General features: G+C 48.8%; 2 protein-coding genes across 5 annotated transcripts in view; one reads left to right on the top strand and one right to left on the bottom strand.

Moving 5' to 3' along the window:
* Positions 1–4,563, top strand: part of Alox5 (arachidonate 5-lipoxygenase) — a 47,563-nt gene extending 43,000 nt beyond the window's left edge. The window contains exons 9-14 of the mRNA XM_021165878.2: positions 172–258; positions 897–1,075; positions 1,250–1,371; positions 1,610–1,710; positions 2,198–2,368; positions 3,922–4,563. Coding sequence (XP_021021537.1) covers positions 172–258; positions 897–1,075; positions 1,250–1,371; positions 1,610–1,710; positions 2,198–2,368; positions 3,922–4,101 — 840 coding nt within the window. The 3' untranslated portion in view covers positions 4,102–4,563. The remainder of the gene's footprint in view (positions 1–171; positions 259–896; positions 1,076–1,249; positions 1,372–1,609; positions 1,711–2,197; positions 2,369–3,921) is intronic.
* A 735-nt stretch (positions 4,564–5,298) lies between these two features.
* March8 (membrane associated ring-CH-type finger 8) overlaps positions 5,299–14,987 on the bottom strand; it is a 69,078-nt gene continuing 59,389 nt past the window's right edge. For 3 of the 4 annotated variants that reach the window (XM_021165883.2, XM_021165884.2, XM_021165885.2), the window contains 4 exons: positions 13,681–13,766; positions 11,227–11,407; positions 9,032–9,179; positions 5,299–8,789 (listed from right to left, as the gene is read on the bottom strand). In XM_021165883.2, coding sequence (XP_021021542.1) covers positions 8,488–8,789; positions 9,032–9,179; positions 11,227–11,407; positions 13,681–13,766 — 717 coding nt within the window. In that variant the 3' untranslated portion in view covers positions 5,299–8,487. Of the gene's footprint in view, positions 8,790–9,031; positions 9,180–11,226; positions 11,408–12,620; positions 13,467–13,680; positions 13,767–14,987 lie in introns of all 4 variants that reach the window. The other variant, XM_021165886.2, reaches the window with a different exon arrangement.

The raw sequence follows: 14,987 nt of genomic DNA, 5'->3' as shown, positions 1-14,987 counted from the left end.
CACAGTGGTGGCCACAGGCCTTCTATAGCTACAGGGCAGGAAGGTCTCTACATAGAGACCTTTCACTTCCTCTCTGGGGCCAGCATGACCCCGCACTGTGGGCTGGCCTGGACTGGGCTGGGAGTGCTGAGTGAGCATGGAGACCCTCAGTGAGATTTCTCCTCCATCCAGCTGCTGGTAGCCCATGTGAGGTTCACCATTGCTATCAACACTAAGGCCCGGGAACAGCTTATCTGCGAGTATGGCCTTTTTGACAAGGTGAGTGCCCTCTCTTCATGTGGAGCCTGGCATCCCAGGGTGTGTGTGAACAGGGTGCGTGTGATAAGCTCTGCCTTGTGGCTCCATCCCTATCTGAGGTCTGAAAAGTGTGAGAAACTCTGGTCCTTCCACCACCACTGCCAGCTCTCCCCCTCCCTGTGTTTTCTCTCTGTCGCCTTTTTATGTATCCTGTCCAGTTTCAGTGTCTGAGCCTCCTCCACACAAGCCACTAACCTCTACCTTACAAAACATCTGTGACTTCTCCCATACTACCATATCCCTGTCACCCTGCCTGTGGCCTTCAAGGTATTTGAACAGAACTGCCCAATAATTGCCTACCCATGTCCTTGATGTTCCCAGTTCTTCAAAGCTGATTGGATGCCCAAAGCTATGTTCTGCACAAAATCCTGTTCTGTTTGCAGCTATACAGTGTCCGGTGCATGTCACCCCATCATGGGAGTGGGAGCGTGACCTACTTAAAGCTGAACAGCTCTCCCACTCCACCTCACAGGACAGACTGGCCTCTCTATGCCCAGCCACCCACTGGCCTCCAAGTCCCTCACAGATGAATCTACAGTATGGATATGGACAGCTTTTGGGGAAAGCAACCAAACTCAGGCTCTCTGCTCTCTTACCAGGCCAATGCCACCGGGGGTGGAGGGCACGTGCAGATGGTGCAGAGGGCTGTCCAGGACCTGACCTATTCCTCCCTGTGTTTCCCGGAGGCCATCAAGGCCCGGGGCATGGACAGCACGGAGGACATCCCCTTCTACTTCTATCGTGATGATGGACTGCTTGTGTGGGAGGCTATCCAGTCGTGAGTGTGACCGGGTTCTGTGGGAAGGGGAAACCCTAAAGAAGAGTATGATGAGGCAAGCTTGCTCCTGGGTTGGCTGCTGATGGAGGGAAGGGGCAGAGTCAGACATTGAGAACTGATGGGACTGGGAGAGGGACCTGCTGGAGGCCCACTCCTGATAGCCCCCTGACCCAGGTTCACAATGGAGGTGGTGAGCATCTACTATGAGACTGACCAGGTGGTGGAGGAGGACCAGGAACTGCAGGACTTCGTGAAGGATGTTTACGTGTACGGCATGCGGGGCAAAAAGGCCTCAGGTAGGCTACCACGATTCCCTGCTTCTGACACAGGGCATGTGTGCATCTCCAGGTCATGAGGAACAGAAAGAAGGCAGGTGGCTCTGTTCTCGGGTACCCACCAGTCTCAGAGCTTCCCTCGGAGCATCCAGCCTCCCTTTCTCTGAGCGTCTTGCTAAGTGTGCGTGGGGAGCTAAGATAGAGGCAGAGGTGGGTGTCCCTCACAGAGATGAGCTCACAGTCGGTGGCTCTGTCTTAGGTTTCCCCAAGTCCATCAAGAGCAGGGAGAAGCTGTCCGAGTACCTTACGGTGGTGATCTTCACGGCCTCTGCCCAGCATGCAGCTGTAAACTTCGGCCAGGTAGGCCAGGCTAGCCCTTTCTAGGGGAGAGCTGTCTTAGGTACCTCACATTGGGAACCACCTCCAACTCCACACCCCTGGCCCAGGATCTTGCCCTACTGGCCCTCCCATCCCCATGCAGCCTCTGAGCCTGGAACCAGCAGCAGCAGGCATGAATTCTGCCTGCACAACTGAGGCACCCACCAGGCTGGGGCAGTTGGAAGTCCTGGAAAATGAGGGAAAGGGTCTGAGGAGGGAGGTCTGGGGACCCTGGAAGAAAGGCAAGGTGGGTAACAAAGGAGGGGGACACTAGTGGTATGGTGACATGTCAAAGATGTGGCCTGGGAAACAAGGAAAGGAGAGAGCCAAGACAGGTGCAGTGGGGACATCAGAGAGGTGGGTGGTGTCCATAGGGAGGGGTGGAGCCTGCTGAGCTCCCTATGAACCAAGGAAAAGCAGGCCTTTGGATCCGAGGTGGGCACCCACGCTGTTGATGTTGCTCTCACAGTATGACTGGTGCTCCTGGATCCCCAACGCTCCTCCAACTATGCGGGCCCCACCACCCACGGCCAAGGGTGTGGTCACCATCGAGCAGATCGTGGATACTCTACCAGACCGTGGCCGATCATGTTGGCATCTAGGTGCAGTGTGGGCCTTGAGCCAGTTTCAAGAAAATGAGGTGAGACCAGGCACTGCCAGAAACACCGTAGAACACTCTAGTTTTAACCCATTCTCCAGCTCACGGCTTTGGGGCTCTGACTCAAGCTAGAAACCTGCAGCCTGGAATCCTGATTTCTAAGGTGGAGCTATTAGGAGCTGGGGGTGGGGTTACTCCACCCCAGGTCCTCAACCTGGGCCTGAGCCCTGGGCAGGATGGCAGTGGGAGGCACAGGCTCTGCTCCGAGTCACCAGAGGGGTGTGTGTGTGTGTGTGTGTGTGCTATCACCCTGTACCCCATACTCAGTTGACAAATCTATTCCACATTGTTTCCTGACTCCCCACAAGGAGAATTAGAGCTTCCTAGTTTCACCTAGGTATGCTTAGGGATCCTTCACAGCTATGCTAAGTGCAGGTCTTGGTGGAATCAGCCCTTTGCAATGTCACAGCGCTGTTCCTATCAAAGCACCTTCAGCTTGTCCCAGACCTGCTAATGTGCTGGTTCTATGCTCAGTATGACCAGAGGAGTCGTTCCTAGGAGATCAATTTCCTGGTCAAAGGATGTCAAGTCTGACTTAACTTCTCCAAACTACACCCCAGATCTCCCACCCCCTTCCAGCCACTGAACACTTTGCAGACATTGGTGTAAGCACATTTCCCTGCAGGATGACCACCCTCTACCTCTCCATGCCCAGGACCCCTGCCGGTCTCACGCCTTAAAGGAAGATGAGAAAGACAAAAGGGCAGGCCAGCAGGACCCTGTGGCCACAGAACTTCAGAGCTGGGAGCTTCCAGGTTCCCTTGCACCTCACCTTGTCTAAAAAAAAAAACACCTGGCAACAAGGAAGTAACTTCCTTTCAAATCTCCAGCCCTTGGCTTCTCATAGGGCAGAGGAGACAGCATTTGCATAATCTAAGTTTTAAAAAAGAAACAAACTTAATTTGCATACTTATGAGATCTAAGTGTGATATGTGTATGCATTGGTGCTGCTCAGTTATGGCATCTGATCTATCACCTCAAACAAGTTACTTCCTTGTGTAACATTCAGAATCTTCTAGTTTAGAGATATATACTACAGCATTAACTATTTACCCTACCATGCTGTAGAACATTACTTAGGCCTCCTTTGAATATACTAATTTGCCATTTTTCCTCCTCTGTGGTAACTTCTTTGAGATGACCAGGCAGGACTGACTTGCTGTTTTAGATAGGGTCTCACTATGTAGCCCTGGCTGGCCTGGAACTCTCAGGCTAGCGTTTGCCTCCCAAATGCTGAGAGTAAAGACATGTATGTGCCACTGCACCTGTTGAGACAGCAGTTTTTAGTATCCTGTATATGGTATTTGCATCTGCTTCTTTCCTGGTTCATCTAAGTTCCAAAGACAGGATTTTGTATGGCCACGTAGTGGTTCCATCGCACATTCTCAGTGGGTAGCACTGGTGGTAGAGTTGAGTAGGTCCTCTTCCTCCTCCTTCCCTCCTCCTCCTTCCCCCAAAGGAAGCCTCTTAGAGTTAGACAAGGCCTATCGGTCTATAAGGTACCCTTTTAAACTATCTTTCCATGTCTGTCGCAGCTGTTTCTGGGCATGTACCCAGAGGAACATTTCATTGAGAAGCCAGTGAAGGAAGCCATGATCCGATTCCGCAAGAACCTGGAGGCCATCGTCAGCGTGATCGCCGAGCGCAATAAGAACAAAAAGCTCCCCTACTACTACCTGTCACCAGACAGGATTCCCAACAGTGTAGCCATCTAAGGCCTTGCCTGCCTACCCCAGCAGCTCTCTGGGAAGGCCAGGGGCTTTATTAGTCAGATCCCAGCTTGCCTGGCAGGCTGTGGGTCGATCTTCCTGCAGCTGGTGCCTCTTCCAAGCTCAAAGTGCTGCTCTTGGGCCTAGGTGGTCTGGTTGTAAACTGAAGGCTGTTGTAGGATGGGGAGACATCACAGAGCCTCAGCACGTGCTACTTCTTCCTGTCTTCAGTGGACACAGTTGAGGAACCTCCCAGGCAGGGCAGAGATGTGCAGCTGTGTTCCCCCAGCCCAGCTCAGTGCCTCTTCACTCGGTAGCAACAGTGCATCAGAATAAGTGACAACTGTTCTGGCTGGGTCAGAGGTACTTTATTCTATTTATGCTTCCTCCAATTGCTTGCATAGTGTAGGTGCTTAGAGAAAGTTCTTGGATTAAGAGGTTGTTTTAAAATAAACTTCATTTAAAACAGGTGTCATACCACATGCTGCGGTCCAGTCACCCCCACCCCCACCCCCACCAAAAATCACTGTTCTCTTTCGATCATCAATAAAAAAGCTGGTCTCCTACCTCCTCCAACTGACAAGGTCTTTGCCCCCACTCCACACCAGTGGCCCTTTCTGCTTTTGTAAACAATATAGGTATTCCAAACTAAACACACAAATCTAAAGATCTGAATCTATGCTATGATTCATATATGAGAACACATAGCACGTGTCTGTATCCGGGTCATGTCCTTTAGTATTGTGTTTCCATCCATTTACCTGAAGATTTTTATGTTTTGGCAGCTGAACAAAATCCCATTATAAATAAGTACCGCATCCTCATTATCCATTCGCCAGCCAAAGGCTATCCAGGCTGTTTCCTTGTCTCTGCAGCTGCCTTCACGAATAAATGACAGGGCACCCGCCTCATCTGTCCCAATGCCGCAGGCTAGCACAGGCATCAGTCTCTGCATCCCCTCCTCTTACTTCCGTCTGGCTGATGCTTGATCTCTTAAGGCAGGTTTGTAAGCATTAAGTGAAGTAACCCAGACACTAAAACAGTTATCGCAGGGTCCTTAGCATCAACACAAATCCCCTTCCACTCCCAGTCCTCTTACTTCTGGGCCGTCTCTCCTCTCCCTATGGCCTCATTTTCTTTACTGATGTGTGGGCGGGAAAGGGTATCCCAGCTTCCCCATTTGAAAACACTCTCATCACAAAATCCCTTTGTAAAGAAAGGCTTTATTGCTACCTTTAGACACCCCGAGGATAGCACAAACAAATCCCCTGTACAGAGAATTATCCAAGCAGTAATACTGAGAAATAATGAACATACACAAAAAGATTAAAAAATTAGACATTTAGATTACTAGAAATTTTCCAAGAAAAATTTAAAATGTGAAGTGCTTTTTAGAAACTACACTACACACACCAGTGTAAATTTGGTTTTTATTAACAATCAACTTGAAACATTGCATCTAAATGTGCACCAGTTACACGCCTTCATCACTCACTCCCGACACAGAGACAAGTGCCTTTTCTCTCCCTATGCTTTGGGCTTTCCTTGAGCTGCAGCTATAAGCTGCATTATTCCAAACCAGATTTGAACAGGTAGAATGAAATATATACATGTGCATCTAATAACACCCACAAGATTACAGCTTGCCTTTCCCCTGTCACTTAGATACTACCCCAGGCCTTGAACTGCCCTATCCCCCACCGCCTGAGCCTGCACATCTGTGCCCACTGGGACATCCCCCAGGCTTGGAAACTAAGCCTACTTAGCGAAGAGTGTCCTGAAGCCAGAAAGGAGAGACAGAGAGACCTAGACTAAGACAGTGTTTACATTCCAGGAAAATCTTGTGATACACTTGAGCATAACCCCCAACTACTCACTTGTGGCAGCTAAAGTCAAAGCTGTGCGAATGGGTCTGTGACATACGGGGTAAAGGCCAAGTTAGAGGGCTGCCAGTGACACCCTGAGACGACTTCCTCCTTCATTTGACCCACAAGCACAAGCCCTCCTGGCCTGAGGTCTCCCTCATCCTAGATCTGCTTGGTCCAGCTACATGCCATCTTCCCACTATATCTAAGCTCAAAGTCAGGAACAATGGGGTAGACAGATAGCCCTGCAAAATTACTCAAGAGGCCAAAGAGGCAAGGACTAGGAGAGTCTGGGCAGACCTAGAGCTCTGCCAGATGCTTCGCAGCCGTGCCTTGCCAGTCTCCTGCACTGAGTCACAATGTGTAGTTGTTTACTAGATCAGAGAACCTTCAGGGAAAACGAGCAAGAGGTGGCTGGCAGGGGAAGGATGAAGGACAGAGTTCATCAGAGAAGCCAGAGAAGAGATAGCATCAGGCCTTCCTGAAATAAAGGGAACAACATGAAGCCATGCTTCCAAAGCCACCTATCTATGTGGGAGTGCAAGCCCCCCTAGGGCAGCTGTGCAGAGACAACCCCCATTGAGGGACGCTTTCTTCTCTACAAATGCCGCCATCTTCATGTGACTGCCCACCCAATGTTGGAACATCTTGTCACAGACAGATGGACAGGGTCAGAGACTCGCCGCCGCAGCAGCTGCTAAAAGGAATAGTCAGAGCTTAGTGGGCAGTCTGTAGCTGCCTGGTGTCCTCACTGAGTGTGAGTAATTGCACTTTGGGGCACAGTGAGCACAGGGAGGCTTATGTGGTCTGGGAGAGAGAGGGCAGGCTGACCTAACAGGTGGGCCCATTAGATAATGGCTGAAAGCCCTGGCAGAACAGCTCCACAACTGAACTCCATGAGTCCAGGGAGTAGACAAGGGGATAGCAGGACAGAACTTGCTTCCACAAGCCTTCCTGCTAGCCTCCACCTGCTTCTGAAAACTAAGCACGGGGCTTCTACTAGGAACTACAAAAGATTCATCTTCGGTTTGCCTTGGTCTCTGGAGAAGACAGGTGAAGCAGCCAAAGCTCAGGGAGATGGACCCTAGGCATTGCCCTGGCCACCTCAGGAGAATCTGAAGACCCTGTAGCCGACAGCAGCCACTTGGAGAGTAGTACACTTCTGCGGTTCCTCTTGTCACATTGTAAGTTGACTATTGCCTGGCACTTTGACAATGGCCTTCAAGAAAAAAAAATGTTCAACAAACTTTTTAAAGGGGCAATGGCCACTTAGCAGTAATGATTTGATTTTGTCTGTCTTGTGAAAAAATCGTGCAGGAGGTAACCCCAAGACAGAATAGGTCACATTGGAGCTAAGGACCCTAGCGATCCTGTCAAGTCTGCTTAAGGCAATAAGTGGGTATGAGGCCAGGTCAGTGACACAGTGGTGATGCAATTAGCTGACTGCTCACCCAAGGCCTGATCCCAGAGCTGGCCTGTTGACCTCCCAGGCCTCAGCAGTGACTCCACAGAACTTTGTCAGCACAGGGGACAGCAGAGGTGGATTACAGGGGTGTCCCCAATGTGTACCTACTACATCTGGAGACATCTGTCAGTCAAAGGAGCATTTTTTTAATCCATTAGATCTCAAAACCCTTCCATTTCAATGCTCACAACAAAGAAATGTATGGGTGGGCTTGTGAGATAGGACTTTTCAGGAAACAGGCTCAAAACCAGAGCTCAAAACCAGAATTACACTCTTAGCATCCATTAATTCCCATGGAGTCTCAGACCTGTCTGTCTTGCTTAAAGTCTGAAGTCTTTTCTGGACATGAAAGGACATCTACTACTCAGAATATATAAGGCAGAAATGGTTTCAGTTTGATTTTGATGCAAAGAGATAACAGGCAATAAAGAGAACATTTCTAAATGTGACACGTGTTTAAACATGTCACTCCCATTAAACACAGGAATTCCAAAATAAAAACTCTCATAAAGTGCTCTTTTCTCAGTGAGTCACACACCAGCAGACACAGCCCAAGGCCTTGTCTGCCCCCGAGCAAGGTGGTGGCATCAGCTGAGCGAGGCAGGGGCTGCAGGGCTGCTGTCTGGAGGCATTGCTCCCTTGCCACTCCTAGCTCTCGTTAGTGTGAGGGACCCTCCCAGCAGCAGCAGCCCTCCCGCACCATGCTGCTCTGTCCTCTGGAGACCCTCCATCACCCGCCTCCCCTCTCCATGCTGCTCTGTCTTCTGCTTTAGCTTTTTACTTCCATAATCTGCTCAAGACCAGGGGCTGGAACTCAGCCAGCTCCTTGTCATGGATACATGGGGTCTCCCACCTTCCCAGACCACAGAGAAGCCTGGCAGAATGGGACCCAGTGGTACCTGCCCCACAAGAATTCTAGGAGGGTTGAGAAAAAGAGAGGCCACTAAAAATAGTCACCTGCCCAGTCTATGCTATTAAACGACAGAAAGAAGGAACACAACTGGCAGTAAACAAATTCCTTCAGCTGTTGGTGGACATCAAGGAAATGACACCCTCACATGGTCAGACGGTAATAATTTCTGCTCCAGTGTCTTCAGGCTCTGTGCAAGAAGAATTTGTGTTGGAATGACACATTCCATGTCCTTCTTTATTTTCAAGGGTGGGCTCTGTAAGTGCAGACTTTTCAAAAATATTCTTTTTACTTGTTTCTGGACAGTTCTGAACATAGATCACTCTATTGTAAGCCTTGAGTCTTTTCCATAACTGTAGGTACACCTTGCACTGAACATACATAAAGAGAAGTCCTCCGGTGAAGCCGATGGCCACAACTACCAGCTTCGTCCAGAAAGGCCACTCTAGGATTCCTGCAGGGGAGACTCAGTTAGCTCATCAGAAGGTCTCATGTCAGAAGGAAGCAGGACAGAGCTTCTGAACGCCCACAACCGCTCAGTACATTTCTGACTCATCAAGTCCTCCCTCCCCAAAAGGAGCAGGAAGTGCTCTCAATGTAGTTTACTCTGCTCTCCCAGGAAGCAGAGCTCTAAACCCCAGAACCTCAGGCCCCAGGACCTGTGTACAGCACTCACCTCACGGCCCATGTACTCACCTGTTACCTGACCCTGCTTGATCTCCTCTGCTGTGCGGTCAATGAGCACATACAAGGACCAGACCACACAGGTGATAGCAATGACATGGAAAGTCACTGAGCACATGATCTTCCTGCGCTCACTGGCAGTCATCTGCAACTTCTCCCACTGGAAGACAACACAGGGATGTGAGGCTCAGCTTCAGAGCAAAGGATCCCAATGGGAAGCAGTAAGCGTTGCCCATGGCTAGGAGAAGCTTCCCTTCCCTCCCTTTCCTAGGCCAGATCAATCTCCCCAAACATACAAAACTACGTTAAGCCAGTTGGCTTCAATGACGTAGCAGACAAAGCCAACTTTCTGTACAATGAAGAGAAGCCAGGACTGAGACGAGCAGTGACCTCCCATGAGCTAGTCTCTTACTCCCGCAGTCAGACAATGAAGACTTGACAAAAGGAGTATGGCAGCTGAGCCGCAACTGCTAGGGTCAGGTCTGTGCTAACTGGTGACACTGCAGCACACCAGGAACGGGTCTCATAGGTGCTGGGAAGGGGAATGGCAGAAGGCTCTCACTCTTTGGTCCTCTGCTACTTTGGTAGCAACAGCTTGAAACCGATGCTGAAGAGTTCCTGAACATGGGATGGATCCCCGGGTGGGATAGTCTCTGGATAGTCCATCCTTTCTGGGAAGGGAGGCCCCTTGGTATTGCAAACTTTATATGCCCCAGTACAGGGGAATGCCAGGGCCAAGAAGTGGGAGTGGGTGGGTAGGGGAACAGGGTGGAGGGAGGGTATAGGGAACTTTCGGGATAGCATTTGAAATGTATATAAAGAAAATATCTAATATAAAAAAAAAAAAGAGTTCCTGAACAGCCAGGTGTGGTAGCGCACACCTTTAATCCCAGCACTCGAGAGGCAGAGGCAGGCGGATTTCTGAGTTCGAGGCCAGCCTGGTCTACAAAGTGAGTTCCAGGACAGCCAGGGCTATACAGAGAAACCCTGTCTCAAAAAAAAAAAAAAAAAAAAGAGTTCCTGAACAAGCAGCTCTGCCAGTGCAGTCCCTCTAGGAGGTCATTAACTTATTCCAAACACATTGACCTAGTCATTTACTGGTTTCCAAATCAGAAGAAAAGACATAAAAGTAGAAAGAAGAAAGTGTAAACATTTTGCATATCTTCTGCTAATGATGGGTACAGACTGTCAGGCTAAGTTGCAAACAGAGCTTCATTAATGATCTATACTACCCAAGTGTTACAGGATCATGTGACAGATTACACCAAGTAGGTCCCAGGAAACTCTGACCAGGCAGAACATTTTCTTGAGCAGTTTGCACCTGCCTTCTCTAACATGCAACTGCTTTCTGTTGGGGTTTCAGAAGTAGCACAGTTCCTGAATCAGCACCTTGTGTCTTCTGTGCCTGGTTCTCACTCTTTCCTACGATACCAATGGCTCAACCCTTTCACACTCCCGCAGTGCTCACATTCACCACCCCAAGGATACTTTTCTCCACAGGCAACCTGGCCCCTGCCTATTAAAGCCTGTTCACTCTACCTGCAAATCTTACACACTGGGGAGAAGCACTCCCCAAGTCAAACCATCTACAATGCCCCTCCTCCCATGAGACTGCCCCACGAGGAGCACTTCTTTCTGTGTGCTCCACTGCCAGCTAACAGCATTTAATCGGCCCCAAATGGAAAGTTTCCTAGCAACTTATATATTAATGCTTTTGGCACAGTAGGAACCTTTTTTCTCCTTCCAAATATGATCTTTTGTGCTGGGCAGAGAGAGAAGTATGAAACTGACAAGTATGGATGGGAAGGCAGCAGTGACTTGGGGGCCTCCTTATGTAGTCATTCTTTCAGCTAGCAAATACTTAGCACAGACATACACAAACTGTGCTGAACTAGACTCAGTGTTGGAGATATTCATCACTAAGTGTGCTAACAAGAGACACAAAACAGCTGACATATAAGAAATTAAATGCTGAGCAAGATGTCACAGGATAGTTGGTGGTCAAAGGAGAGAAGAGCAAGAAGAAAACAGTGTCAGTGTGATGGAAAGAGAAGCAGCATGAAGGAAGGCCAGACCTGAGCCATTACCATCAGAAGTAAGGCTCGACAGCAAGCACTCCAGCCTCAATTTCTAAAGCAGTGAACACAGCTGCCCAGGTACAGTCTGAAAGGACGACTCTGCCGAGCACCCACCCCCTTCTCACGTACTTTCCTCAAAGGTTTCAGCTTGGTCTCCATGATGAACTCGTACTTGCAGAGTTCACAGCAGCGTGTGTCAGAACTCTTGATCCACTGCTGCAGGCAAGCCTGATGCACGAAATGGAGGCTCCCTGTGCAGTGACAGGGGGTGATCAGAGGGCTCTCGTCATCCCCTTCACAGTGGCAGATCCTGTGGTGGAAGGGAACTAGTCAGTGAAAAGAAGGGTTCTAGGAGGGAAGATGGTGCTGCACCAGAAGGCCAATTCCTTCACAAACCAAAGGTCAGAAATGAAAACCATAAAAGTGACTGTCAGCACAGAGACACACAAGCACGAATGAGAAAAATCACGATTAGCTGAACGTCAGCTTACCACAGCAGCAACGTCAGGATGGCAGTTGGCAACAGAAAGGGAAGAACGATACAAAAAAATGACAAAATAGGCATTTTTAGGGTAGACTTCAAACTTTCAAAGATAAAATTTAGGCAACAATAAAGACACCTTCCAGAATATAAGACATTAGAGGGAAAACATCTATGTAAACCAAAACAAGCACTCTCACCTCCAAAACACTACAGTGGCTTAAAAGGCTTGCTTGCTAGTGAAACCACACCCTCAAGTCACATGCACAACAGCCACACCCTCCCACCCTCTCTTGGAAACTGAGCAGAGACCAAGTACTTTGTATGCACTTAAAACTCACCATGGTTCTGCAACTTCCTTTCTTTCGGGTACTCTCAGAGCATGAGTGAGGATTATTAAAGCCGCCATTACTCCCAAGGAGTCATCTTGGATTCAACCACTAACCTCCATGAACTTAGGCTTTTGAGAACAGAAATGTTTTTCAACAGCTGAGCAACAGGTAGAACTGCTATTCTGAAGAGGGCCTGGCCCAGCCTGGCTAGAGTAATGGGTTACTTGTGTCAGGAACAGGTTAGCGGCTGGCACTGGGAAGGGAAAGTGAGGGAGGCCCAGCACTGAGGTCAGAAGAGACCGACGAGGATGCTGTGCAGGAAGAGAGTTGGGAAGAAGAGTTTGGACTTGGACAACACCCCTAACGTAAGAGGGAGGCAAGAAGCGAAGGAAGGGTGTGGGCAGGCCACTGGAGACCAGCCCCTCCCACACTCATGGGGGCAAGCAAGTACTAGTTCTTCCTATATATTTAGGCAAAGCCTGCTTATTTTGCTCAGAGGAGTCGGCAAGGCCTTTAATATGTGTAGTTTCTGCATCTTAGGAAATTAGTTTCCAAACACTGTCACTGTATGGAAAACATGATTTTGCTCTATAGCTGGCAATAGATGTCTTGCTACTTCACCTTCCAGAAACTTCACATATTAAATCAGGGTAATAAGGTTATAAAGGTATTAGCAGAAACAGCCAGATGGTGGTTCCTGGCAAACCAACCTGCAGGCATCCCCTGAAGTGGACACAGGAGAGATGGGAGTACATTTTTCAGAGAGCAGAGAAGGACAATCCAGGTCACTGTCCTTCTCTACTGAGCAGAGGGGTGCACGCAGGACCCTGTTCTTCAATTTGGCAGATGATGTATCCTCAAAGACGTCGTCATCTCCCATTTCATCAGAACAGAAGTCCATGCTCCCTGCCAGCCAGCTGGAGGACTTGGCAGTATGCAGATGACTGGCATGGCTCTCCAGCTCATGGAACCTATGTAGGCTGCTGGCACTAGAGCCACGGGAGAGTGAGAACAGGTACCGGAGTAGTCGCTGGCTTCTCAACCTGGCCTCGCCATCAGCTTTTTCCTCCAAAAGTGGGATGCGCACGCTTCCCTTGCCAGCTTCCCTCTTTGAGACAGCTGAATGGTTGGTAGAAAGGGATAAGATAGGAGAGTGTTTGGAATGGCTGAGGGGTGGGCAGTGCTCTGCTCTTTTTTCTTTATGATGGAGCCTGTTCTTTTTGAGAGATGAACCTTGAGGAAGCACCAATTTCCCTTCAGAACAAGTTCTTTCCATATAGTCAAAACTTTCCAAAGTCTCCTGGGTCTTCTCACCCACGTCACTGAGTGACTTTGAGAATCTGAGTGCTCTTCTGGTCTTGGTATTTTTAGCAGGCGTCAAGACTTGGTCCCAGTCTGAACCAAAGGGATTTTTCTTTGATGCCTGTAATGTGTCTTTACATAGAACTGTCACAGTGAGCCCTTGTGTCAGAGAACTCTGGCATGGAGGAGCTTTCAAGACAACAGCAGACTGCACGGGACTGAAGTGACAACACTCAGAAAACACTGCACTGGAACTGCATGCAGAACAGTGGGATAAAGCACAGAAAGGAGAAACAAGTTTAAAGAGAGCAGACATCAAAGTGGGGAAAGGAGGCTGCGTTGTAACTTGGCGAGCAAACAGCACATAAAACCAGGCTGTTCAGACCAAAGGTGGAATGACCAAGCAAATGGAAACCTGAGAGTTCTGGGCCACCACAGGCCACAGGAGCAGGTGAAGCAGAGTGTTACCTGCAGATGTCCTGGTTGGATGGTGTGACAGAAGTGCGAGAGAAGGCAGACACTGGAGCCGTCGTGGATGGAGGACTACTCCCAGCCTGCAATGATACACTTCAGTCAGTGTTTATGAAGATGACGAGAGACCCAGACACACTGTCTCCTCATGAATGGCAAAGGATAGAAAAATCAAATAACATCTGCTATTTCCCACTGCTTTGAGAGGAATATGTATTAGATTCTTTGTTGTGTTTTGTTGAGACAAGTTCTCATTTTATAGTTTTAGCTGGTCTGAAACTATGTAGATCAGGCTGTCCTGAACTCACAGAGATCACCCTGCCTCTGCCTCTGCCTCATGAGGGCTGAGATTAAAGTCACCACTATGCCTGACTGGGATAATCATTAGCTCCCTACAAGTCCAGGCAAAGCAATTCTTAATTTTTCTTACTTGTAGAAAAAAATGTAACTAGGAGATACTTTGAGACCACAGACTATCACTTCCAAGCTCTGAAGATTCTGTAGCCCTTCCCCACTAAGCATATAAACTTAATTACTTTGCATATGCAAATCAGGAAACTGAGTCCAATAAGGCACTCTACCAATGTGAAGGAAAGTATGCAAGGAGTCTTGTCTTCACCTGGCTCCTGAGACAACCCTCCTCAAGGTTGGCAAGTGGTTCTCTACCTGACCACTTCACACAGAATCCAAGTGCTGGGCCCCAAAACCTTACTGCCCTGTATCAACTCTAGGCTCCAAGGATCCTGTGGCTAAAGAGAAGATGGAGCAAAAGATGCCTCTCAAGAAGTCTAACCTTGAAATTGTGAATTAAGGGACATACTTAAGAAATTTAAACTTAAAAGAGCTAAGAGGACAATAGGTCTATGAGCAGTGGTGAACAAGCCAGAACGAGGGGAAAGATCCAGATAGGATTTATCACAGTGAGAAGTGGGTGGAAGAAGAGCTGAGAAAGATGTAAAACCTCTGCGACTCCTGGGTTTAGCAACACTCCCTCTTTAGCTTTCGGGGCTCTGGCCCCTTCACATACTGACAATGACAACATGTGCTAGGTGTGGAATCTGTGAGGCTTTACTGTTGTACAAATCTCATGGGACACTTCAAGACCTAGATGACACAGGCCAGTTACTCCACGTGGCCTCCTGAGCTGGAGCTAATGAGATGGGTGAGGCTGCTGCCGGTGTAATGCAAAGTACTGTTTTACAGTACTGGCTTTATTTACAATATATCTTTTATTGTCTTCCCATATAGCTCGGCCCTCAAACCCATGGTCCTTGCTTCAACCTCCCAAATGCGGGGGTTGCAGT

The sequence above is a fragment of the Mus caroli genome, chromosome 6, assembly GCF_900094665.2.
Source record: "Mus caroli chromosome 6, CAROLI_EIJ_v1.1, whole genome shotgun sequence".
NCBI lineage: Eukaryota > Metazoa > Chordata > Mammalia > Rodentia > Muridae > Mus > Mus caroli.
This window is presented reverse-complemented; position numbering and strand designations above follow the sequence as displayed.